At 32.5% G+C, this 26,388-nt stretch overlaps 2 protein-coding genes and 2 long non-coding RNA genes across 4 annotated transcripts; 2 read left to right on the forward strand and 2 right to left on the reverse strand.

Annotated features, from left to right (window-relative positions):
* Nucleotides 1-9,174: 9,174 nt before the first annotated feature.
* Nucleotides 9,175-10,968, forward strand: LOC115954004. The gene is made up of 2 exons (XR_004083808.1): nt 9,175-9,374; nt 10,557-10,968. It is a non-coding gene; the product is annotated as an uncharacterized LOC115954004 (long non-coding RNA).
* A 479-nt stretch (nt 10,969-11,447) lies between these two features.
* On the reverse strand, nt 11,448-12,851 carry LOC115953683. Its single transcript, XR_004083759.1, has 2 exons — nt 12,655-12,851; nt 11,448-11,891 (listed from the first exon to the last, which is right to left on the reverse strand). It is a non-coding gene; the product is annotated as an uncharacterized LOC115953683 (long non-coding RNA).
* Nucleotides 12,852-13,545: 694 nt separating this feature from the next.
* Nucleotides 13,546-18,482, forward strand: LOC115953982 (subtilisin-like protease SBT4.15). The gene is made up of 11 exons (XM_031071820.1): nt 13,546-13,700; nt 14,143-14,231; nt 14,335-14,432; nt 14,518-14,664; nt 14,793-14,889; nt 15,326-15,836; nt 16,179-16,276; nt 16,395-16,616; nt 16,721-16,829; nt 17,206-17,419; nt 17,767-18,482. Exons 1-11 carry the CDS (start codon nt 13,617-13,619, stop codon nt 18,312-18,314), a joined length of 2,217 nt encoding a protein of 738 aa, XP_030927680.1. The 5' UTR covers nt 13,546-13,616; the 3' UTR covers nt 18,315-18,482.
* A 2,551-nt stretch (nt 18,483-21,033) lies between these two features.
* Nucleotides 21,034-25,709, reverse strand: LOC115952035 (bZIP transcription factor 68-like). Its single transcript, XM_031069130.1, has 5 exons — nt 25,647-25,709; nt 24,784-24,861; nt 21,755-21,820; nt 21,466-21,531; nt 21,034-21,390 (listed from the first exon to the last, which is right to left on the reverse strand). The coding sequence occupies exons 1-5, from the start codon at nt 25,707-25,709 to the stop codon at nt 21,034-21,036; spliced, it is 630 nt and encodes a 209-aa protein (XP_030924990.1).
* Between the last annotated feature and the right edge of the window lie 679 nt (nt 25,710-26,388).

A 26,388-nucleotide genomic window follows, 5' to 3' on the forward strand; every position in this document is an offset into this window, starting at 1 on the left:
TTTATTTTTGTGAGACTTGAATTCTTTGATTTGTTGATTTTTCCAGATCTAATTTATATTTTGTTGCAATCTACTTAGATCTGTAATTTTTTTTTTTTTTTAATTTCTGGGTTTGTGTTCTTGGATATGAGTTTATGTTCTTGTTCAAGATATACTTAGATCTCAATTCATATGATTTTTAGTTTTTAATTCTGTTTATTTAGTTAAAATTAATAAATTAATTTTTTTAATTTAGATGCTGATATGGCATTTTTTAATACCAAAAAACCTTTTTTATTATTAATTTAGGCCATGTGAATATTAATTTAGTATTATTTATTCCTGCCGTTTGCCACTATAGCTTTCTCCGTTTCTGATGTAACGGCAGGGACCAAAAGAGGAAGAAATAACACTTATGAATATGTTATTTTAGTAGGCTAAATGAAGTAACCTAATAATTTTGTGTTAAAAACAAGTCTAACAACTTGTTAGATTCAAATTAAAATACAAATTGTAACAAAAAATCTCATTTTAAAGTATTTGACTATGTATCGTACGGTACGTATGATTTTACGATACGATACATATCATACGATATGCATATTGTATTGTATGATTCATGAGCACTTACGATATGCTGATACAATACGAAACTTTTACATATGATATGATACGTATCGTACGATACTGACAACTATAGGTGTAAGAGTAAAGAAGAGAAGTTGCTTGAAAAGGGTGGAAAAAAAGAAGAAGTTAAGAGCTAGCTCCTAACGGTCACACATTGGTTTGATTTGACAATACATTGACGCGGGTCCCGTTATAACTAAGTTATTTACAATAGTGTCATTGAAACACTAAACTCAAAATTTGGAAACATCCAAATTTTGTTTTAGTTTTCATAACTCAAATTCAAAATTTTGAGTTTTGAGTTATGGAAACTCAACTCAAAAATCAATTCAAACAACTTGGTTTTTGGTGGGGCTTACTTTTTTTTTGGAGTTTTTGGTGATAATAACTGAGTTATATAACTAATTTTTCATTAATCCAAACATGTTCTTCTATTTTGATACTATGATAAATTATTGAAAATAAAAAAATAATAGAAATTAACCATGAAGAGATGAGATAAGTCCCTAATCTTTGTGTATTTGTTCATCTTTTCTTATAAATAGCATTTTAATGTAATTGCTCTATTATATCCTGCGTGGGTGAATTCATGGGCCCTTTTGTTTCTGCCATGCTATTTGATGAATGGGTTTCTGTGACATGATAGTAAGCATGGGTCCTTTTGTTGCGGCATGCTTTTTGATGCATGGGTTTCCATGACGTGTTATTACTATCGTTATCGTTGTTTCTTCGTTGCAAGTATTTAAAGGTCTCACCAGCTTTCCCTGTCCTTAACCAGCTGTTTTTTTTTTTTAACATTTTGTTGTATTAGTGCAAGTATTAGGGCGCCTTACTCTGTTACCATTTGTCACTACATGAGAAAATGTCTAGTCTAGTCGCACATTATATCCCAAAGCAACTAGTTAAGTTACAATTAAGGTTTATTGTAATCGTTTATATAGTTAAGATTTATCTAATAAACACTTAATGTTGAGAAAAGTATCAACGTGCTAAGTAAATTTTTTATAACAAGTTCATCCATAATGCAAGAATAAAGGATAAATTATAAGGTTATTAACATACTCAATTTAGGCATTCAACCACTACACTAATCATGTTCAATAAGCATTCATGCATTATTAATATTTAGTGCACATGCATATGTACAAAATGTATCACATAAATCCAACAAATTTAGCTAAAGATATACTAAAGGCGTAAATACACTTTTGGTCCCTACATTTTCGGCAATTTCTTGATTTGGTCCCTAAACTGATTTTGCTCCTAGGTCAGTCCCTGAAATCAAAAAATCGATTCTATTTTAATCCTTACCGTCAACCCACTAACAGAAAAATCTAATGCGGTAAACGAAGTGCCTTTTTGGCACATTAAATGCTACCGTGTTTATTCAAATAACAATAAAATATTCTATTTAGCATTTTATAAATGCCTAATCAGCATTTCAATTTTTAGAAAAAGCCACCTCAGAAATTTTTTTAAAAAAAAAATTAAAGAAAAACCTTAAATTTAATTTAATTAAAAATTTTAATTAAAGTTTTTTTTTTTTTTAATTTTTTTTATAATGTTGTTCATGTTCTTCAGCTTGTTCTTTGTGTTCTTCACAAACCAAACCCAGCAACCAAGAACTCAAATCACAAGAACACAAACCAAGAACTCACCCATCACAAAAACACGAACCTAGCAACCAAGAACTCAAATCACAAGAACACAAACCAAGAACTCATCCATCACAAAAACACGAACCCAACAACCAAGAACTCAAATCAGAATAACACGAACCCAGCAACCAAAACTCAAATCAGAAGAACACATACACCAGCTACCAAGAACTCAAACCCATATCAAAAGATCGAACACATACATTAGCTCCGGCTCTGGCCGTATCTCTATCCTCTCCCAACCCATACACCAAACCCAACCCAACAAAAAATCCAAAGGTGGCTCTTGGCTCTTCGTCTCCCATGACCCGGCCGATCCCAACTCAGTCATCTCCCTCCTCTTCCCCGACTCACCAACTCGCTCCAAACCCGAACTCGAGTCCGAACTCGTCCTCTGTTTCGAACCGCTCATCATCGCCGTGGAGTGTAAAGACCTCACCTCGGCTCAGTCGCTGGTCTCCATGGCGAGGTTGGCCGAGTTCAAAGAATCCGGCATAACCAACACGAACAACAAGTGCATGATCGTCGCGATCCGCTGCTCGATTCGGCTGGAGGTTCCGTTGGGGACCATCAAGTCTGTCATGGTTGCCGAAGTTCGTTTGGTACCTCGTCTGCGTGGCCAACGAGAAAATGGAAGAGACAGAGAAAGAGAGGATCTGGAAAAAAGAAAAAGAAAAAAGATACAGACACAAACACAGCAAAAGAGAGGAACTGAAAAAGTTTTTTCTTTTTTTGTTTTTGATTTTGAATTCTTTTAGTTTAATTTTTTTTATTTTTTTTATTAATTAAAATGCTGACTTGTCATTAAAACGCTGACATGGATGCTGACGTGGTATTTTTTAATAACATTTTAATATCCACGTCAGTGCCATGTCAACAAGTAGGACACGCCATTTACCACCTCAACTTTTTCCGTAATTGGGTTGACGGTAGGGACCATTTTAAAAAGTCAGGGACTGACCTAGGAGCAAAATTAGTTTAGAGACCAAATTGAGAAATAGCCTATGTGGGGCCCAAGTAATTTATGGGCCAAGCCCATTTTCCCGCGGAGAATCCAAAGGCCCAAACCGAGGAGGGCTATGGCCCAAGCCCGATAATATGAAGCACAAGATGGCCTTGGGAACCAAAAATCCCATCGGACAGAGGGACAGAAATGGTATAGGACTAAGATTGAAGGAAAAATCCAAAATATCAAGGGAAAGCTGCCCTTACTGCCATTCAATACTCTGCACCTGACAGAGCCGCATTCTTTGGCTTTTACAACCACCCCCAACGACTTTGGGTATAGGCTGATGGGACAATTATCAGTCCTGGAAAGGTTGACCCTACACGTGGACGAAGGGCAGTGAACAAAGGCTAGTATAAAAGGAAAAGTAAGTAATCTAGAGAAAGGGCTGGGAAAAATGGCCAGAAACCAGAGCCTCCTAGCCCACCTTCAGGAGTAAGATTCCAGGGGTGAAGAAAACTTAACCATGTATGAACACCACGGAAAACCCGCCGCCTGGTGACCAAGGCCTAGCCTTTCAAACCCACGCTCTACAAATGATATTATTTGAGCCTTTTTACGTACGAGCCCAACACCGCTACGGTTCGTCACGAATCGAGTCCTTACAGCCTAAAATGTAGAGACCAAAAATGCATTTACGCCTATACTAAATCAAGTACTAACAGACTATCTATTTGAAAAAGTGTCTTTTTTTTTTTTTTTTTTTTTTTAAATAGTGATTTTAGAATATGTTTTTTGAAAACACAATTTTAAAATTCACAATTAAAAATTTGATAAAATTTTAGTTTGACAATTGAGCTATTGATCTCAAATTGCTGTTTTGATGCAAATTTCTAAAATTAACTTTCAACATACCAAAATTTTGGAAAGGGTCAATTTTTTCTTTTAATGGGCTCAAATTTTTATTAAGGGTTGTCAAGATTTTTTTTTTCTAGAATGGTCAAGAATTTTTTTTTTTCTTTTTCTAGAATGTTCAAAACCCCATATTAATTTAAAATCAATTTTTTTAAGATATATAATTTTCTTTTTCAAGAGAGAGTGGTCACTGACCACTCTCACTAACACATAAAGTCGCCCATGGTTGTCAAATGTCATGTGTGGCACACTGGGATTATAGAACCTAGTAATATCAAGAACCTTGTAGTATAATTGTTGTAATTGAGCGGTATGCTGGGTTTTTTCAATGGAAAGAAAAAGTATAATATTTTAGCTAATTAAACTTAAAATTCACCAATATCAGACCATGCAAAGTTATGTAAAAATATATGGTTGTTATAGTAACTGTGTAAATTTACACTTGCACTATTCATTTTACATTTAATTTTTTTTATTTAATTTTTTTTTTATGTATCTCAAGGTTGAAGGAAAAAAGTATATGATAGTTGTTGTGTGTAAAGAAATAGAAACAATTAAATTTTTTTAAAGAAAATCGATATTTTAATTAATAAAATATAATATAAAATAGATAATTTGGTATTGAGTGTTTTGAATAGTAAGTATGTAAAATAAAAAAAATAAGTTCCTATGCAAATAGACGAATATACTCAAATGCTCCTACCCTAATATGAGGAAAAAAAAAAAAAAAAAAGGACGAATTACTATCACTTTGCAACATTATGTATAATTATATACACCAAAATTCACCCACATCAGATCATGCAAAGTTATGTAAAAATACATGGTTGTTATAGTAATTGTGTAAATTTACACTTGCACTATTCATTTTGCATTTAATTTGTTACTTTTATTATTATTATTATTATTATTATTATTATTATTATTTTATGTATCTCAAGGGTAAAGGAAAAAAGTGGATGATAGTTGTTATATGTAAAGAAACAGAAACAATTAAAAAAAAAAATTTAAGAAAACTGATATTTTAAGAAAATGTATTATAAAATTAAATAGATAATTTGATATTGATTGTTTTAAATAGTATGTAAAATAGAAATTACTAAAAAAAAAAAAAAGTAAGTTCCTACATAATAGGAGAATATACTTGAATGCTACTGTCCTTATATAAGAAGAAAAAAAGATGTATTATTGTCACTTTGCAACATTATATATAACTAGTCACAGACTTGCGCGTTACGCGTGATAATTTTTAGGTAAAATACTATTTTTATCCCTAGATTTTGTAAATTAAAAAAAATTATCATATTTTTTATAATCTTGTTTATAAAGTTTCTTACTATTATCATATATTTATTGGTTGATGATTTGCATAATATAGACATTAAATAAGAGGTAGAATTGTTCATTAGATTTTTTAAGTTATGGTGTATATATATATATATATAAGGTTAAATGAAATGTCAAAAAATGAGATTATAAAATTTTCCAACTTTATTTCTAATATAATTTCTAAATTACTGAAGAACATCTCATTTTTAGTTATGATAGGAAATATAATTTCCCTAATTAGAGTTTGATTAGTTTTAAGTTTAAATTTTGTATTATTATATTTAATTGTTGATTATTGATTTAATTAAATGGATGTAATAGTTGATTTTATTGCACTATAAAGTTTTTAATGTCTTCTGTATAGTCACTTCTATTTTATTTCTTACTTCTCTTGGCCACTTTTTTATTTTCCAAATAATGGTTACTGTTGACGATAGATTTCATTTCATTTTTTCTTCCATCATTTATTCTTGATTACTTTGTATGTTCCCTCACTAGTTGTAGTTTTTATAGTTATCAATAACAAATAGATATCATTATGGATGACTTAAATAGTTATAGATGTAGTTACGTTAGTGGTATATCAAATGTTTTTTTTTTTTTTTCAAGGAAATATTAAAGGCATTTCTCTAGTTTGGTCTCAATCAATTAAGACATCCATAATATCTTAACAGAAGTAATAATGAGCATTAAACTTTTTTAATGTATGAAGCGCTTAGGTTAGTGGTATGTCAAAGTTAAAAAATAAAAAAAAAAAAATCCAAGGAAAAGTAAAAGGCCTTTTTTTGAAAAAAAGAAATGGGAACTTTTTGAATTGTAGAAATATGATTGTTTTAATTACCTTGTTTAGAGACTTCATTATTAAGTTATAATCATCTAAATTATAGTAGACCACACAAGATAAATATGTATAGATGATATATTTTTTTTTTTTTGATTATTCATGAATCATGTAGAGACACGATTTTAGTTGACCCGATCCTTGTTGGTCAAGTCTTGGCCCAAAAAGTCCCACACAATGAATTTTTTGTAGAGTATGGGCTAAAGAACTTGGTTCTAGTTAGCTTAAACAGTTTGTTGCATGGGCTCAGGGGATACAGAAATAAGAACAAAAGGAGATAGCAGTGAAGAGAGATCCTTCTCAAATGATAAGGTCTCAAACTTGATTAATGGGCACAGGTTCATGCAAATAAAATTTATCTACAGTGTTCTCTCCTCCCTTTTTCTCCGTTTTTCTTCCTCCTCTCTTGGGGGACTTTTACATATTATATAGGCCCTCTCCTATCATCTGGGCTTTACACTTGTTGATCATCCAAACCCCTACTTGAGCACCTGTCCCATCAGACACCCTTATTAGTTCTTTGTGAGTTGCAGTGGCTAAGGTAGCACTGTTCAGGGATCTTCTCTTCATTAATGCGGCCAGGAGAGTAGTTGTGGTGCATTTAATGTGGTGGTGGCAGCCTTTGCTGAGATATTTCGGGTTTCCTTTCTTTTTACGTACTTGGAGGGAGGACTACAGTAGCTGGGACGCACCTTTGACCCGGATTTTGGAATGTCCGAGGAGGAATTACTCCTCGGACATGTTCTCTTTGCCCCAGTGGGCCTAAATAAGGATTCTGAGCCACGATGTCTCCTCGGACAGACTAGTCCTCGGACGGGCCCAGGGCCCAACCAACCTATTATTCTGGGCCGGTCCCCACAAATCATTATTTCATTTTTTATTTATAAATATCTAAATTAAAGTTTTTTTTTTTTTAAATCTAAATTAAAATAGATGAATATATAGAGGTAAAATTATATAAAAACTTAAAACTACCCAAAATGAACGTTTAACCATTGGTAGATATGTGTTTTTTGAAGACTAAAAGTTTTTTTTTTGAGAGTGTGAAGACTAAAAGTTTGCTTGGTTATTTTACCTGGAACTATATAACTATGCAAATATTGTTGCGAATAGTTCCATTATTTGCAAATTATCAAATTTGGTGGCCTTACATGAACTCCTGTTTTGTGACATCTTTTTATTTATTTATTTATTTTTGCCGAAATAACTTGAGAATATTAAAACTTACGTTATCGCATATGGTAACGGTAAAACACGTCAGTGATATGAAAAATAGAAAGGTTTAAATTTAAAAAAAAAAAAGCTTTTTTAGTATACTGTAATATAAAACATTTTTTTCTCAATATTTTATGTAACTTTTCCCATAAGATCAATATTGTTGGCATCCTTTACAGATGATACATAATATTTTTTAGAAGAAGCAGACATGATGCTAACACATAATATAAAATTATTAAGTTTGTGTGATTTAAATTTGTGGCAAAAATAATTAATATATCTATGATTAAGGTTTTTATCTAAATGATACATAGTGGTCCATATTTTTTAGTCTTGGTTAAAAAAGTCCACTCTCAATAGCCTTATAAGACTACAAATTGCTCAATCCATAGGCCTAGACACATTCAAAAAGTGCTATCTAAATTATAAATTATAAATTATATGACCCTTTATCATACAAATATTTTGATTCTCCTAATGTATGGTAAAAGAAGACAAGTGTGTGTTTAGCCATTTTCTTAATTTGTGCTACATAAGTATGGAAACATGATTGAATTTAAATGTTGAATAAAATAAGATAAGAAGAAAAAAGAGTAAAAATAAAATATATAACAATAAACGTCAAATTATCCAAGTCATTCTATGTAATATAATAACATTATATTATTATATACCATATGTATAATGCAGTAAGATAATATTTAATAATCAAAGAAAATAGAAAAGATAACAACTTAAAACACAAAATTAAATCACATTAACCCAAAATTGAATTCTAATTAACACAAAAATTCATCAACCTAAGTACGGATGCAATAAAAAAAATGAAAAACAAATTGAGAGAGAGAGAGAGAGAGAGAGAGAGAGAGAGAGACAGAGAGACAGAGAGAGGTAACATTTTTTTTTTTTTTTTTTTGTGTGAGAAAACTATGTATGGAATGAAAAAGATCAAATTTATAGTAATATGTTGAGAATAAGAAGAGTTAAAATAAAGGAAGATAAAAGGATAGAGAATGAATAATATTAAGGTAGAAAGTAGTGGGGAGATGAAGAGGTAAAGGGGTGAGAGAGTTTTGAAAAATTAATAATAAAAATAATGGTTAAAAGATATTTTATTTTTTAAATATTAAAGTTTTTAAGTCACCTTATTAAATGGGAAAATGTTTTAAAAAATATATAGGAAAAATTAGAAACAAAAAAGAATAATGACGTGGCTGCTGAGGTAACTCAACTGAAGCGTAGTAACAATAAATGCTACGCTTCAGTTTTTAGATATATATATAAATATATATATATATATATATAATAGATATAGATTATATATATATATATATATACCAAATATTTAGTTGAAACCTTTGATGTATGAGAAATTATTGTGTACTCTCAGAGTACCATAAATGCGTACTCCCTCCTCCCACATGAATGGGGGAAATTATTAGGTAGTCCAGGACTACAAGGTCAGCAAGCTGACCTTGTAGTCCCAACTAATAGAAAGAAGACACATCATGAAAATGAATGACATCAGCTTAGCTGCCACGTCATTCTAACACATCCACAGATTTTAACATCGTTAGTCCTGTCCGTTAACTCATTTGCAAATTTCAAAATTTCATTTGGGAATTGGGCGGGTCGTGAGAGATTTCAGAAGGTAAGCTTTCAAAATTCATTATTTGAAAATTCTCTTTTTTTTTCCTCTCTCTGATGGTCCATCTCCATGTTCATCATCATCACTATTTGCTACTGCTTTCTTCCACCACAATATTGGCAACACTTCTTCTCTATTTCTACTTCATCTGTTCCTACCCAGGCCTATGGATATCTCATGGCTAGATGACAACTCTTTTAGTTTTCTTACTTGGTAAATTCGAACACTTTTAGTTTTTTTTTTTTTTTTTTTTTTTTTTTTTTTTTTTTTTCTTTTTCTTAGCTCAATATTATCTGGGTAGAATTCCTGTTGCCTTACTTTTCTTTTATATTAAATGGGTCAAGCCCTAATGGTGTTCCTTTATTGGCACTTTGTTGGAATCTTAGGTTCTGTAATACATGACCATGGGTTTCAGATTAGATTTATAGTTTAACTTTATAGATTGTTAAATATGAGTAATAGTTTTGTTTTTGTTTCCTATTAAAAAAAAAAAGTTTTAGTTTTTGTTGGGTTTGATTTGATCAAATAACTTTTGAGAGTGGCTGGGATCAAAAGTGCTTGATTTAGGCAAAGCGTCAATGTCCCAATTTTTATTATTATTATTTTTTGGTGGCATAGAAAGTGTTTGCTGAAATGCTTCATAGAGTTCTGGTTTGTTTGAACTTGCTGTGGGTTTATATCCATGTCTATGTGGTTCTGCTGTTTTTATTTTTGTGAAATCCGGTGTTGAAGCCGTCTCTAAGCATAACAAATTTGCTATGCAACAACTTCATTATTTTGTATCTTTTCTTTTTCAGTTAGTCAACCCATGACTTCAAAGTTTGATAGTGGAGTTAAAGTGTCATATAAGTGTGCCATGGGCTTCAGCTGCTAAACTTGTAATAACTCTTTGACAGTTTTGATTACTTTGTTCATGTATGATAGAAACTTAGGTGGACTTATTCTAAATTCATGTGCAAGTTTTTGGTAATTTCATTGTTACTTTTGCCTACTATGGATGCACATCCATCTCTTAGGGGATTTTGGAAGTCATGTCCAAGTATAGTTCATTGTCACTCTTTATGAACATCATAATTGACATTTTATAAAATTAGTAGTATTATGCTTATTTTCAGGTCTATATGCAAACAATTAGAGGTTCACAATTCTAGAATCAATTACAACAAGAAGCACATGCACGATTAATGCATAAGCATCTTGATGCAGGAACACAACCAAAATAATTCTTAGGATTTATTTTTTAATTTTGTTCTTTATTTTCCTCTTTATATTCTTGCATCACATATCTTGTTTAATTCCATTAGTGTTGATATGACATGATGTCACACAATATTTTTAGCAACCATGCACAGTTCTTTTTAATTGACGATTGTGATTGTGAATGTTTACTTGCAGATAGGATTAGCATTGAAGCCCAAATTAGAACAATTGAAGTTGCCCTACGAATGACTATGGGAGAAAAAGTATAGTTGCATGAGTTGGAGATTTTTTTTTTATTATAGAATATGGAGGTTTATTTATCAAATACAATGATGAGGTCAATTTGAATGTAAATGGGGGAGGATGGGGAGAATTGTTCTTTCCCCTGAAGTTTAACTTTGCAAACTCTCTTGTTAGTTTTATGAGTTTTTTAATTTTTTGAGCTCTTCTTTATATCATCATAATAGAGGGAAAAGATTGTATCATGTATGAGCTTTGTTTTTTTTTTTAGCTCTTTTTTATCATGGTAGAGGGAAAGGAGATGTTGATTGTAAGTGACTATAATAGAAAGGAAGTGCAAAAATGTTGGTGAACCTCTTTAACGTTAGTTTTGCATGTTATGTTTCTATTTTATTCTACATCTTTGAATCAAGTTCTTCATAGTATGGAAAAATTATTTTGTACATCCAATGTATTACAAATTCTTGCATAAATATTTAGGTTTCATGTGTAGAACTCACATGTGAAGTGTTTGATTGATCAAAAAATGAACAGTATTTGTAAAAAATAGATCTCAGTAATTTTATTTTTTGTAGCTATCTATAGTAGGTTGTATTAGCAATGATGGGACCAAACTTGCACTCCAATGGCATTGGCATTTTTGAGTGGCTGTGATTGCAGTTTATATGGGTATTGATTAACTAAACTTTTAAAAAATATAAAACCAGCCCATATGAAACTGATAGCCACTGCTTGTGATAACTTTACTGGTTTTTGCTTGGTTAAAGAATTCATAAATCCTGAATTTGCTTTGAGCAATCTAACATAATATCAAATACATTCTATTTGAGATGAATAATTCAGACATCCTGTAAACATCAACTTGACATAGAGATAGAGGACTAATTGATACAACATCAACTTGATAATATCCAAGAACAAATAATAAACTAGTAACTCAATCTGACAAATCTACCTATTGGCTAAATTCTAATTCCAATAGACTACTAACAGCTCCCTTGGATAAAGGAACACTCGTTATTATCCACGTTGCTTGAAATTTGCTTCTTATGTTGCTGCTGCAAGATATTCATACTATTTAGCTAGCCTAGAGTCCCCTTGTTGAATGGTGATGCTTGTTTGAATCATAACAGAAGCCAGCCACTTTGTCCAACAACTTCGCTTAAATTGGTCAGGAATGGATTGCCATTACTAGAGTAAAGTAGATTGAGAAGCTGCATGTCTGTAGACTCCGCATCCATGTTGAAGCAACCAACATCAAGTTTAACCATAAAAATTATCCATAGGCCGCTATCAAAATCACAAAACAAAGAGAAGTTGCACTTCACAACGTTATATAACCAGGGTGGCATTATGGCATCTTGCAAATTAATCCATTGTGTTCCTCATAGCATTAGAAAGTATAAATAAAGTCTCTAGGAAAATCTATAGCATAAAACGCAATCATAATCAAAATAACAAAAGAAAAGTGAAATATTGTAATTTTTTTACATGATATAGGACAAATATTTTCATAAACTTATTTCAGTTTGAGAAATAAACTATTCAATACACCAGATTTAACACCTAAAAAAAAAAAAAAGCAGAACTACATAAACATGGATATAAAGCCATAACAAGTTCAGAAAAACCAAAACTCTATGAGGCATTTCAACAAACACTTTCTATGCCACCAAAAAATAATAATAATAAAAATTGGGACATTGCCGCTTTGCCTAAATCAAGCACTTTTGATCCCAACCACCCTCAAAAGTTATCTCATCAAATCAAATCCAACAAAAACTAAAACTTTTTTTTTATTATTTTTTTTATAGGAAACAAAAACAAAACTATTACTCATATTTAACAATCGATAAAGTTAAACTATAAATCAAATCTAAAACCCATGTCCATGCATTACAGAACCTAAGATTCCAACAAAGTGCCACTAAAGGAACACCATAAGGCTTGACCCATTTAATATAAAAGAAAAGTAAGGCAATAGGAACTTGACCCAGATAATATTGAGCTAAGAAGGGAAGAAAAAAAAAAAACTAAAAGAGTTCGAATTTACCAAGGAAAAAAATTAAAAGAGTTATCTAGCCATGAGATATCCGTAGGCCTGGGCAAGAACAAATGAAGTAGAAATAGAGAAGAAGTGTTGCCAACGTTGTGGTGGAAGAAAACAATAGCAAATAGTGATGATGATGAACATGGAGATGGACCATCAGAGAGAGAAAAAAAATGAGAATTTTCAAAATAATGAATTTTGAAAGCTTTACCTTCTGAAATCTCTTACTAACCCGCCCAATTCCCAAATGAAATTTTGAAATTTGCAAATGAGTTAACGGACAAGACTAACGATGTTAAAATCTGTGGGTGTGTTAGAATGATGTGGCAGTTAAACTGATGTCATTCATTTTTTTATGACGTGTCTTCTCTCTATTGGCTGGGACTACAAGGTCAGTATGCTGACCTTGTAGTCCCGGACTACCTAATAATTTCCCAATGAATGGTGAGTCCTATTAATTAAATTCATGGTGAGACCCATCATTCATGTGAGAGGGGGGACTATGCATTTATAGTACTCCAGAAATAACTAATATTTTTCCTGTATTGTATGTATAAAATTAGGACACAGTCGACAGACTGGCTAGTAGATCCGGACTAAATACCTTATATGGGCACTAAAACACGGCTTTGGTGAACACGTCTCAGGTTGAATTGGTTCATTTCTCATCTGCTTCACGTACGCATGGAGTGTATTTAGCTGGCGATCACTGACTGGTGATCCTAAATTTAAGCAACCATATTCTCAAATCTTAGATAGATGATCTGTATGTTTTTTTCCTCTTTTGATATTCTTAGTCAAAACTTCATTCCACCGCATGCGTGCTTTTCGTTGAGAGACAGAGTATTTACGTAGCATCTATCATCAAAGGAGCACTAACAATTATAAGTTCCATATTCCCAATCGATCTACAGAAAAAACACCCATTTCTTTCACCGTTGAGAGAATTAATTAAGACATCAAAGATGTTCCGAAGTTTACTTGTGCTTGTTCTCAGTCTGTGTCTTGTAACAACGTTGGTCCATGGATCAAATGACAATGAAAGAAAGGTACATACATGGGAGGTTTGAGTTCTATAGTGCATGCATCGCCTATAAGTACACAAACATAAAACTTTTCACGACTTTGAGATAGTTTATTATGACTGATACATAATAAACTGATGCTAATGGTAAATTAGTGTAAAAATGATATTACTTGAATTATAACATGTCATTTGACATGTGCTCCATGCATCAATGATTGGTTGACCCACTTGACAGTAGCTAGGGCCTAGAGCTTTGAGCTTTTTTCCCTTTTTTATTTTTTGGGTTGAGAATCACATCAATTTTTTTATTTTTTTTGAGAAAGAGAATCACATCAATTTGACTACTCATTAGCTAGTTTTTCTAAACGTTGATCTTGAACTTTACTAATGGTAATTTATATGTCCCAAAAAAACTATACTTTGATGAACTGACATGGATTTATATTCATTTTTTTGAATAAAAGGAATACATTGTCTACATGGGAGCACTGCAAGGTGCTGGAACTTCTGCGATGGTCGACCACCACAACCTGCTTTTGACGGCAATTGGAGAGTACTACTCCAAAACCTTCCATCCATCAATAATCTTTGTTATTTCAATACTGTAAATTGTTTTCAGTGACACCAAACATTCATTTTTTTTTTTTTTTTTGCAGTGAGGATATTGCAAGAGAATCTAAAATATATACCTACAGAAAGAGCTTCAATGGGTTTGTAGCCAGGCTCTTGCCTCATGAAGTACAGAGCTTATTAGGTATACACAATTATAAACTTCTACTCTCAAAATTGATGATACTGTTTCCTCTGATATTATATATAACCCTTGCATTGACTTGCAGCTGAAAAGAGGGTTGTATCAGTTTTTCCAAACACAGTGCGCAAACTTCACACAACGAGAACATGGGACTTCTTAGGAATGTCTGAAACACTGAGTCGAGCAAACGCTCAAAGAGAGAGCGATATTATTGTTGGCCTCTTGGATTCAGGTTGGTTTTTTTTTTTTTTTCCTGCCCCATTTGAAAGGGATTTGTTACATAATTCAGATTAAAAATTACAAATCTAATTAAAGTGTATCCAAGAAACCTGAACCTTTTTTTTGCTTTTCTATTCATAGGAATATGGGCCGAAGCTCCTAGTTTTAATGACACAGGCTATGGACCTGTCCCAATTAAATGGAGAGGCAAATGCGTAGATTTCCCTGGCTGCAACAGGTAGTACTTTCTTTTTTCTTGGTTATTCCGGTTGATACTTGTAAAAATTTCAAAATGTTTATTTTTAAATTAAAATCTAATGTATGATATGATTATGCATCATGCAGTGCACATATATGTACAAATATATGTACACGGGGTTGAGGATATATGATCATTTAAATTTTAAATTAGTTTCTCAAGGAATTTTGTGAAACTCTTTATACAATTAATATATAATATTTTTCACAATTATTGAAATGGTGCGCTATGATTGGTGCAATTATATGGTGTCAATGGTAAATCTATGTAAAAATGGTTTTGATCCAATTATAACTTACCACCATAATTAACAACTTGTGAAAAAAAATAAAGAATAAAAAAAAAAAAATCTACCATTGCTTTTATACAATGTGTAATGTATATATTTTCTGTGTTATTTTTGTAACATGGACAGAAAGGTGGTAGGTGCAAAATACTTCAATCTGAACCAAACTTATACTGATCAAGATACTCCAAGTCCGGTTGATGACGATGGTCATGGCACTCATACTTCATCCACTGTAGCTGGTGTATTCGTCAAGGATGCAAGCCTCTATGGTCTAGGCACAGGCACCGCACGTGGTGGCGTGCCATCGGCACGTATTGCCATGTACAAGGTGTGCTGGGTTAATGGTTGCAGTGACAAAGACGTTTTGGCTGCGTTTGATGAAGCCATTGCTGATGGGGTGGACTTGATATCAGCCTCCATGGGTGGTCCATCCAGGTCCTTTTTTGAAGACCCTATTGCCATTGGATCTTTTCATGCAATGACGAAGGGGATTCTGACTTCCTGCTCTGCTGGGAATGATGGGCCTGATACTTCAACGGTGCAGAATGTTGCTCCGTGGATAATGACCGTGGCTGCTTCTGGTACTGATAGGCAGTATAGGACTGTGGCTACTCTGGGTAGTGGCGAGCACTTTTCTGTAAGTTTCTACCACTTGTCTGTTATGGTGAACAAAGACCACACTTTGAGTATAAATTCCAGTAAATTCAATTTATAAGATATCTTATCTTTAAATAAGCAACTTACTAAGCTTAAATTCCACTAGTACCAAAAAAATAATTGATGTTTTAACAAGATGATAAAGCAGATATTGAGTTTGAACTCAGAACATGTGCTCTAATAATAAGATAGTTATTTGTCCCAAAAAATTTCTTAGGAGATTGGTGAATTTAGTCATTTACGTATTTAACCATTATTCTTGAAGGTTTCATACTAGCTCTTTCATTCTAATGCTCTTTATTGATTGGTTGGTGGTTGATAGGGAATTTCAATCAATACATTTTCACCACAAAAAATGATGTACCCACTAACAAGTGGAGCCCTTGCAGTTAATGTTAGTGAACCCTATGGGAATGCCAGGTATGAGACTTTAGCTTGATTTGGTACTAAAATTTGTTGAAGTGACATACTTTCTTGAGTGGTTCTCCCTAAGTTAATCAATAAGTTCTAATCAATTTGAGTTTAAAAATTATTACAGTGCTTGTGATTTCGGGACACTAGACAAGAATAAGGTGATAGGAAAGATAGTGTACTGCCTGGGAAGCAACGGCCAGGATTACAGCATCAAAAGGTCCGGTGGTGCGGGAGCAATCATGACGCTTGAAGATGTCACAGATACAGCCTACTCCACTGTCATCCCTGGGACCTCCATTTTCCCCAGGGACAGCAAAATGATTGAGCAGTATATTAATTCCACCAAGTATGTTACTAATTTGTTTTGGTTAATCTATTTAGCAACCTAGTGTTAATACCTATTGTTTTAGTATTGACCTCTTGAGTTCTATCTTGCGATGAAAACTGCAGGAACCCTCAGGCTGTAATACAAAAGTCAATTACTATTAATGTTAGTGCTCCCTTTGTGGCTTCTTTCTCATCCAGAGGTCCTCAAAATATCAATCTCAACATCCTTAAGGTAAAACCTCTCTCAAGACTTTTACTCATCTGCTTGACATTTTAAAAATGAGTTAGTTGAACTTGAAAATTCACTCATTTAAATTGTATAAGAGTCCCGGATGCTCTAAGGCATCTATTAATCATTCATTTTAGAAAAATTTTTATGAGAAATTAAAAAAACTTTTAAAAAAATTAGTTACTTTTTCATTTTCCTAAAATTGTTTATTAATGGATGCTTTAAGAGTATCCATTAGTAAAACTCATTGACCAAATAAATAGTTGAATTGGATTTGATTGGATGGTACCAACGAAATTGAGTGCAGTGCTAAACCCATTTTTATTGAATTAACTGATCAATTTGCTCCATCTCATATGTACTAATTGTCAATGGACAGCCTGATATTTCAGCACCAGGAATAGACATATTAGCTGCTTATTCAAAACTACCAACAACAACAGGGTTTCCGAGTGATGATCGACACACAGTATTCAACATAATATCAGGAACATCTATGGCTTGCCCTCATGCATCAGCAGCTGCTGTTTATGTCAAGTCCATCCATCCTGACTGGTCACCTGCTGCAGTCAAGTCTGCTCTCATGACTACAGGTGAGACCTCCTAAACTTACATGTAGTGAAGTTTACTCCTGATTTTGTAGTCGATATATTTGGACTGACCATGTCTAACTCTAGGCCTAGGCTCCTTCAGTTTTCCTTCAAACTATAACCAGTAAATTAATCATTAACCAAGTTTGTAGTGAACCAAAATTTGTTGCTTCTTATATTGATTATAGGTGTCCATTTGAAAAGAAAAGAAACAGGATTTTCAAATTGATTAGTCTCAAAATTCTGGACATGAAATGTCGTCTCTACTATCTTTACTCAGCGTATGCTGTTGAAAGAGTATTCATTGAAAATTATTGACAAAATTATTGCTATTCTACTCCTTGGTTTAGCCACTCCTATGAAAATCATAGACGCAGACGCCGAGCTGGGTTCCGGATCAGGACAAATAAACCCAACACAAGCAGTGAACCCTGGACTCATCTATGACATTTCCACGAGTGACTATATCAGTTTCCTATGCAAAGAAGGCAACAACAACACAGTAATTGGCCTAATTGTTGGGGGCACAGAAAATATTGACTGCACCAAATTCAAGCCAGCGCAAGGCACTGATGGCCTTAACTACCCAACTATGCATACCCAGCTCGACAGTAACAGTACAAGTATCTCGGCCACCTTCTACCGGACCGTGACTAACGTAGGATATGCCACATCGGTGTACACATCGAAGGTGACATCACCAAGGGGTCTACTTGTGAAAGTTATCCCAGAAACTTTGAAGTTCAGCAAGTTGAATGAGAACCAATCTTTCACGGTTGAGGTGAAAGGCAGTTTAGAGCCATTTGGGAGTAAGCTACTCTCGGCTTTGCTAGAGTGGAGTGACTCTAAATACAATGTTAAGAACCATATCGTTATCCTTAGGCCATTAGCTGATTAGGTCTGTTTATTTCTAGCCAATGTCTTCATTTATTAACCAATTGCAAGTTTAGTTTTCTAATTCTTTCATTCTTTGTAATGCAATTCAATATTGAATATAAACTACAAAGATGCTTCCAGGAATTAGAGTAATATCAAAAAGTGTTATCTTATTTTAAGGACAACTAAATACAACTCAGCAATTTACTGTCAATGTAGTCATGTGTTTGAAGTTAATTGAGGAACCTGAAATGAGTTTTTATTAATTTCTAATATATCCTCTCATAATGCCATATAATAATGTATAATGATAATTATCATGCTATCCCTAATAATATTCTAAGTCAATTACAAAGCCCAATTACACTCACTAAAATTTGAGATACAATGAGAATTATCATGTTATCCATATTAATATTCAAAGTCAATTGCAAAAGTTCAATTACACTCACAAAATTTAAAGTTAATAAGTAATTAGTAATAAACTAATTTCTTGCTCCCATCAACCAACCCATTGATGTGATTAGTTTAAGAGAAAGTGTGGGAAAAGAATGTTTTGAAGCGGAGTGCAGAAGCAACAAGAAGCAAAACATTCTACTTCTAGAAGATAAGAAACGAAACACATTTGCTTCTAAAAATAAATTTGAATCCACGAGGTCTACTTCTAGAAAATAAGAAATAAAACAAATTTGCTTCTAAAAATAACCTCGAATCCATAAGGGTCTACTTCTAAAAAATAAGAGATAAAACATGTTTGCTTCTAAAAATAACATCGAGTCCACGAATGTCTACTTCTAGAAAATAAAAAGTAAAACATGTTTGCTTCTAAAAATAACCTTGAATTCACAAGAAGAGATAGTCTGGAATTCACCTAAGAAGAAAATATAGTCTAAAACATATCCTAATTAATACTTAATCATAATAGGAATCAAATTTGACTTAAAAAGTATTATAAACATCTTAAAAAATGAAATAAATAAATTAAACCTAAAATAACGAAAAATTATATAAAAATAACAAAATAAATGAATTACAAAAATTAAATTATAGATTATCTTCTACATAAGATTCTAAAAAAAGTGTCTGTAGAGTTTCTTGATGGAGAAGGCTTTACATCAAATTCTTAAAAAAGTGTTTAAACACTTTTTTAGGAATTTTTAGAGTTTCTCGATAGAGAAGGCTCGGACAACTCAAAGCTACATGTATAGAAGGCTCAGACAACTCAAAGCTACACGTATAGAAGGATTAGGCTCGTATTTTTATCCAAGTAGTTCAAATCAACAATCTTTGACCTACATCCCTGTTGGTGCCACAAGTACAACCAAGAAAAGGCATTGTCTACAAGGTTAAATAATATATTTAAAGAGAGTGCCTACTTGTTAAGCAATATAACTAAGAATCATTTAGTAAATATGGATACAGCTGACATGTATATGATTAGAAGGGATTCACATCAGGTGCAATACCTAGGGTATTGCACCTGGTGCAATACCTAATCAATGGCTGAGATTGAAAGATTGAAAAAGTAACTTTCAATCTCAGCCATTAAATAAAATATATTTAAAAAGAGTAAAAGGGTTAAAGTTAAAAAATTAAAAAAGTTAAAAAAATTGTGAGGGAAGTGGAGGTATTGCACCTGATGTGAATCCGATTAGAAGTAGTGGAACTGGTCTCACTGCTTGTGTGAGATAACGCTTTGTATCTGTTTTCCCATTAACCAAAAAAAAAAATATATATATATATATATATATATATATATAACTAAGAATCCTGCAGATACAACAGTAACTCCAGAAACAGTATGATTATAACAAGTCTTAGTCTCAAAATTTTGGGGTCAACCGACTCTGAAAAGAGTATAAATAAACCAAAATGAGCAGTCCAATACCATTAGTTAAACCTCACTAATGAACTCTTCTCTTGCTGCAAAAGTAATACAAGTCATGACCATGATGTATGGTTACAATACGTCAGCACCCTGTGATTCTCGTTTGCTGCCCTTTTCTAACTTAAAGCCCAGAAGAATGGCAGTATTGTTCCATCAACTCTGTACTCATTTACTCAGCAAAATTTCCTAGGATAATCCACTCGGAAATAATACTTTCTTGAAGAATCACCCTTATCCCTTCATTGAAGATTTGTCATGTTAACCTAACCTATAATAATAAGAAAAAGTTTTTAACCTTGAGCAGTGTACATCAGATTACAGGCCTGCCAGCCTCTGTTCCTTCAAGGGCCTTTTATGGTTATGATTAAGCATTCTGAGCTTGGCAAAATTTCCAAGGATTTGTTAAGAACTCAGCACTAAACCCACACAAAAACCTAGGGGACAAAAAGCTTTTCTTTTGTACTCTTCAGCTAAATCTTGGCTATAAAACTCAACAATGCATTCGACATTGACGGCCATTGAGATTCTTTAGCTTTGTCAGTTCCGTCCTCCTCTTTCTCGCTCCTGCTGCAGCAACCGCGTCCGTTAGCTTCTTATTAATTTGGGTAAATGGCTGATTCTTGCTTCTTTTCTGGAAAAGCAGTAACAATATGACAAGATTTTGAAGGTTTTTTCACTCAAAGTGTAATCTGATGCAGGTTGGACACAATCTTGTGGTTCAGGTGTAAAGAGCATCTCCTTAGAGTGGACTACTGTATGCTGACTACCTCCATCTGAAGGGCACCCAACTGGGGTCTTGTTTAGGTCATTAGTAGGTCTGGCTTCTGTTGAAGCAGTAGCTTCTGTCTTTACTTTAATTAACGGGCAAAGAGTAATGGTGGTTCTCTAATTGAACTACAGTATTTGAAGATGAACTAGCATTATATTGGTTATTGGCATCTATGTGGTTATCTTGTTCTTGAGAAATATCAGGCCTGCAAATACCTGGCATGTCAATGTTTGATGGAATGACAGTGGCACTTTGTCTCCCATGTAATGATGGAACAGGATTTTGAGATGGAATGATGGAAGGCCAGAAAACAGGCATAAGTGGTGGACGGTTAAACAAGAACAATGGGCAATTTGTAGATGAAGAGGTAGAGGTTGCAACATCAGCTGACTTATGCTCAGGTGGAGTTTCCTCAACCTCAACTTTTATTGCCATTACCATCTGCAAAATCAGGAAGCATGTCAAAATATGTGGTAATTCTTCCAAAGTCAAACATGTCTAAACATAAACTGTAACTTGCTCCTTTAAGAGTTTATTTGTGGTATCCACGGACTGATACTTTTTCAAAGCCAGCTCCTTTTCCTTCTCATTAGAAATGTCACAAAATGTGAACAAATTAATGGGACGTTGTTTAAGAAAGTTCAAGGAAAAAAAAAGGATGAGAACTAATATACATACTACAGAAATACTTTTTATATTACTTCCATGCCACATGCCATTGTCCATGAGAGAGAGAGAGTGAGGGAGAGAGTAAAAGGAAGTTTTATAAGAAGATTATTGATAACTTAGGGGTACTATTCCCTACCTGCTTCAAATTTTCATTCTCCCATTGTAGGTCAGCAGCTTTTCTGGTTAACTCCTCACAAAGAGCCTGGACACCAGGGGAAAAAAAGAAGAAGATGATCCTCATAACTAATTATTTCAAAAAAAAAGAAAAATGATCCTCATAAACATCATAACATGAAAGCATAATGTAGAGGATCCATATCATGCACTATAGAAATGAAAGAGCTCATTATTGGTCTGATCAAAGTAAAATAATTTATAAAATAAAATAAATGTTGTGAATGCATCAGAATTCGTAATGTGTAGTTCTCAAGAATAGTGATTCATTTAGCTATCACCACAGACAATGCTTATTTAAGTCGAAAAAACCAAAATGGACACTTTGTAGTGTCTTCACATATATTACTAAAAAACTTATGTTAAGAAAGGCAAATAATTTATTTCATTATTTCATTTATAGATAATTTTTTTTTTAAATTATGGATAAATTATCTTGATATGTAAAATGGAGAAAAAAAAAAAAAACTTGATAATATTTTATATATCAATGGTGGTTACACACTGACACGTTATACTTTTACATTATGGCCAGCACGTTTGACTTGACAACAAAAAAAAAACCGTTTCTTGCTTGTTTCCTACTTTAAGCACTCAAGAAGACATCCAAATCATGTACTTATCTTTGTTTTTAGGGTCATGTTTTGTATATAATTGGTTAATCTTTTGACAAAACACTCTCTTGTAATTGGATAGATCTAAGTTGGGTTTAATGTATTAAAAAATATATTGTTCAAATATATCAAGTGGTATTAATAAGGACATAGAGTTTGATCCAAGAAATAAGTGAAGAAAAACGGTTTCATTAAAGCTCGACATTAGCTGCTATCGAGGATTAATGAAGAATCTCAATACAAGCTTGATTTATCAAGAATTACAATTTCAGAATTCTCAGATCTGAAATTCGGCCCATGATAACTTGAATGATTAATTAGGGTTTCTCTCTCCTTAACCCTAGTCATATATAAGACTTATTTTAAAAGTCATAAAGTACGGAAATAAAGACCTCAAATTCATATATTCTGTGTGTAGCTACTGCATTTGTTTACCTTAAGGTTTTGTAACCAGGTGCTTCCTATCTCCATTGTTTATGAAATGAAGAACTTTACAACCAACAACAATTAATCAAGTTGCTGGAGTAAAGGATGAACCCATAATTTTAAGCTAGTAGGGATCGGAGTATAAAGAAAAAAAATCCAAATAGACATTCATATAGTATTAAAAAATTATAAATACTCAAAATCGTTATTTCTAAATACATTAAGATGTAATCATTTACCAACAAAGACAAACTAAAACAAAATAATGTCTTTTTTAATACTAGGCTAGCTAGGATTTTTTTTTTTTTTTTTGAAGTTAGAGCATTCATATTGGTAGTGCTAAAAATTTTAGTTTTTAGCACCTCAAAAAATTACTTTATCTACTTCCTCACTTTATAATACACCCAATATCAAATGTTTTTTTTTTTTTTTTATCACTTCATTTAAAATGACAAAAACAACTCATTAAAATAATAAAGGAAGTGAGAGAATTTGATTTTTTTAATTGAAGAAAAAGATATAATTTTAATAAAATATTGTATTTTATTCTTAACAACTTGCTACAGTCAACTAGTATTTATTCTAGTTTATTGTAGTTACAAAAAATTTCACTTTAACTTCTTCAATAACACATGATTTTCTGGTTTTATGGTGGTAAAACAGTTTTTTTTTTTTACTAATATATAATCACCATTGTGAATATTTTTATTGTTTTTGTTAAGTTTTTTGTTTGGATAGTTGCTATTTAGACGATGCTAGTTAGGCTTATTGTGGAGAAGGGGGGTCTAAGGTTTTGAAAGGAGGCTAACTACAAAAATGAAAAATATTATAACTAAAAAAAAAAAAAAAATTGGACTCAGGAGGGGCCCGAGGTCCCTTGGGGCCCCACTTGAGTGCGTCCCTGGCTGAAGTTATTTGTGTACTAGGATCCGTGCAAAGGATTTAGTCACAAATTAAAGATTTATGCAAAGTAAAGAAGTCTACTACAAGATTAAGTTCAATTGGGTATTGAAGCGAAAGTTCAACTATAGATTAGTATTTTGGGATAGGCCAGGGCAGTGATAAGATTTTTCATACTTGTAACTACTTGATTATTGAATAATAAATTTTTGGTTGATTATTGATTAATGAATTTTTGGGAGTGCTGATCTTAAATTCACTTGGTAGGGTTTTTGCCTTGTGAGAGGTTTTCTCCATTCGTCAAGAAATCACCATGTCAATTTAATTTCCGTTGCATTTAGTTTATTTGATGATTTGTTGATGCCTTCACAACTTGCATGTAATTTGACTTAATTAATTAACTTGGGTAATTGAATTAATTAATTGGAGTCAATTTATTTTAACCCCAACATTTGTGGCAAACTAAATTAGAGAGGCCATAAATTTTTATTGACATTATAACAAAAAATTACTTTTCCACGGTTATTCCAGGACAGATCAATGATACATATGTATGTTGCTAAAAAACAAAACTTAAGAAAGCCCATTTTTATATTGGCTAGAGTGAGCATATTTGATGCAGGTGAATATCTAGGCATCAAAATTTCTAATTATCTTGTCAGACTTCAAGTAACTTTAGGCTCAACAGAAAAATCCAAGCAAATTGTGAGACAGATTAGGAAGAATTCTCAAGGAACTTCTACATCACAATAAATGCTTTCTTTTTTTTTTTAAATTTTGACCCCACGGAGAGAAGGTATTGTCCATGCATAAGGCTTAGTGCAAAAAGAAAACATCAAACAGACGTGTTTAATAAGTGAATGCATGCCCAGCTAGAGGGTCTGCTTGGAGTATAATTATAACAAATTTTCCCATTCCCAAATGTTTTTCAATGCCCCTAGTACTATTTGGTCACTTGCAAGCAGCAACACTGAACGGAGTGTTCTTGACTTACAATAAGGATGAGGCTGGTAGCCAGAAAGGTCAGTATTCTCTATGACTAAATGCTTACTTGCCTACGTCGAATGGTCTGCCTGGCTGATTCTCTGTTTGCTAATACCCTACGAATTCTCCGTTCTTCCTTTTCAGCCTAAACAGGAAAGGTTCAATTAGACAAGCAGCCAGTAACATAACAGAATTGCAGAGAATGATATTTGAAAAATTTTCAGTACCTCGGTTAAATTTCGTCTTAATTTAGGAACCTAAATGATATAACAAAAGTGAGAAGTGAAGGAGAAATTCAAAGTAATGTTTTGAATCTTTTGATTGATGCACTCAACACACAGGACTGCTTCCACATCGATCATAAGCTCAGCATTCTGTAAATTTTCAGAAGAAATTTTAAATAAAAAGTTTGCATCTCTTTTCAGCTCTGATATCTATTAGATTTGATCTAATACGCGTCCATATGTTACATGCAATTTGGTCCCTTGAAGGTATGTTGTCTCTTTACGTCCGTTACAGAGAAATTCTATCTCGAAATCACCACAGTTTCAATTCCATTCCCTTTTCAGCTGTTTGTCACATTAAAGATGTATTGTTCTAGTACATTCTAAATATCACCACGGCTTGTTTGGCAAAGCTTTTTGCCAACTTATTTAGCTTGTATATAACTTTTTTGTTTTTAAAACTTTATTTTTTTTTTAAGAATCATATTAACGAATGCCTTTAGGGCAATTGTTAATAAACCATAATTGGAAAGTTTTTACATTACTTTCATGGAAAATATAAAAAACTATCAACAAGACAACAACATTTATTATTTTATCATTCTTCTAATAAAATGTTTCTAAAAATAGTTCCTAAACCAATAACATTTCCCTTTTCTAAATATAGTTGTACTTTTGCCAAGTTTATTTTTTAAGCCCAATAAACCAATGAAACTAAGCTCTCCCAACTTAAAGAGAGGATAAGACCACCCAAGGCCGCATCTACCATATAGGCTATTTAGGCAATCGCCTTAGTCCCCCCAAGTGTAAAAAGACCCCCATAATTTTGTTCATAATATCTTTCTTTCATATGTAGCTAACTTAAAATAATATACATTTCCTACCTTTTTTCCCCCTTGAAAAAATTGTCAATGCCTAACTAAAAAAATTAAATAAACCCCTTTTTTTTTCTCTTTCACTCTAGTATCTCTTGAGAACTAGTCACCATCAAGTTTATTTTATTCTTTATATAGTTTATTCTTTGTATACAATTGATTTGAGAATTTGTAGTATCAATTTGATTTTAATTTGATTTGATTAATAGAAAAAAAAATTCAAATAAAAAACTATAATATAGAAAATATTTTTTCCTTAATTATTTGATATAAGAAAAAGTTCACTTAAAATTATCACCTTTGGAATCAAATTGTATCGAACCTACCATGGTAAAAACTTAAAGAGTACATATAATAGTATACTAAGGCATGTTTGGTACACTATAATGGTGATTGCATAAAAATATAAATAAATATTACAAAGAATACAAGAGGTTGTAATGTAATACTTATTATTATTCATTTGTTTGATGACAACACAAAAATAGAACCCTAAAGGCAATGGAATGAAAGCATTTTAAATCAAATTATCTAAAATACTCTTATTCTAAAATTACAAATACACTTTTGATA

This window comes from Quercus lobata, chromosome 7 (genome assembly GCF_001633185.2).
Source record: "Quercus lobata isolate SW786 chromosome 7, ValleyOak3.0 Primary Assembly, whole genome shotgun sequence".
In the NCBI taxonomy this organism is placed as follows: domain Eukaryota; kingdom Viridiplantae; phylum Streptophyta; class Magnoliopsida; order Fagales; family Fagaceae; genus Quercus; species Quercus lobata.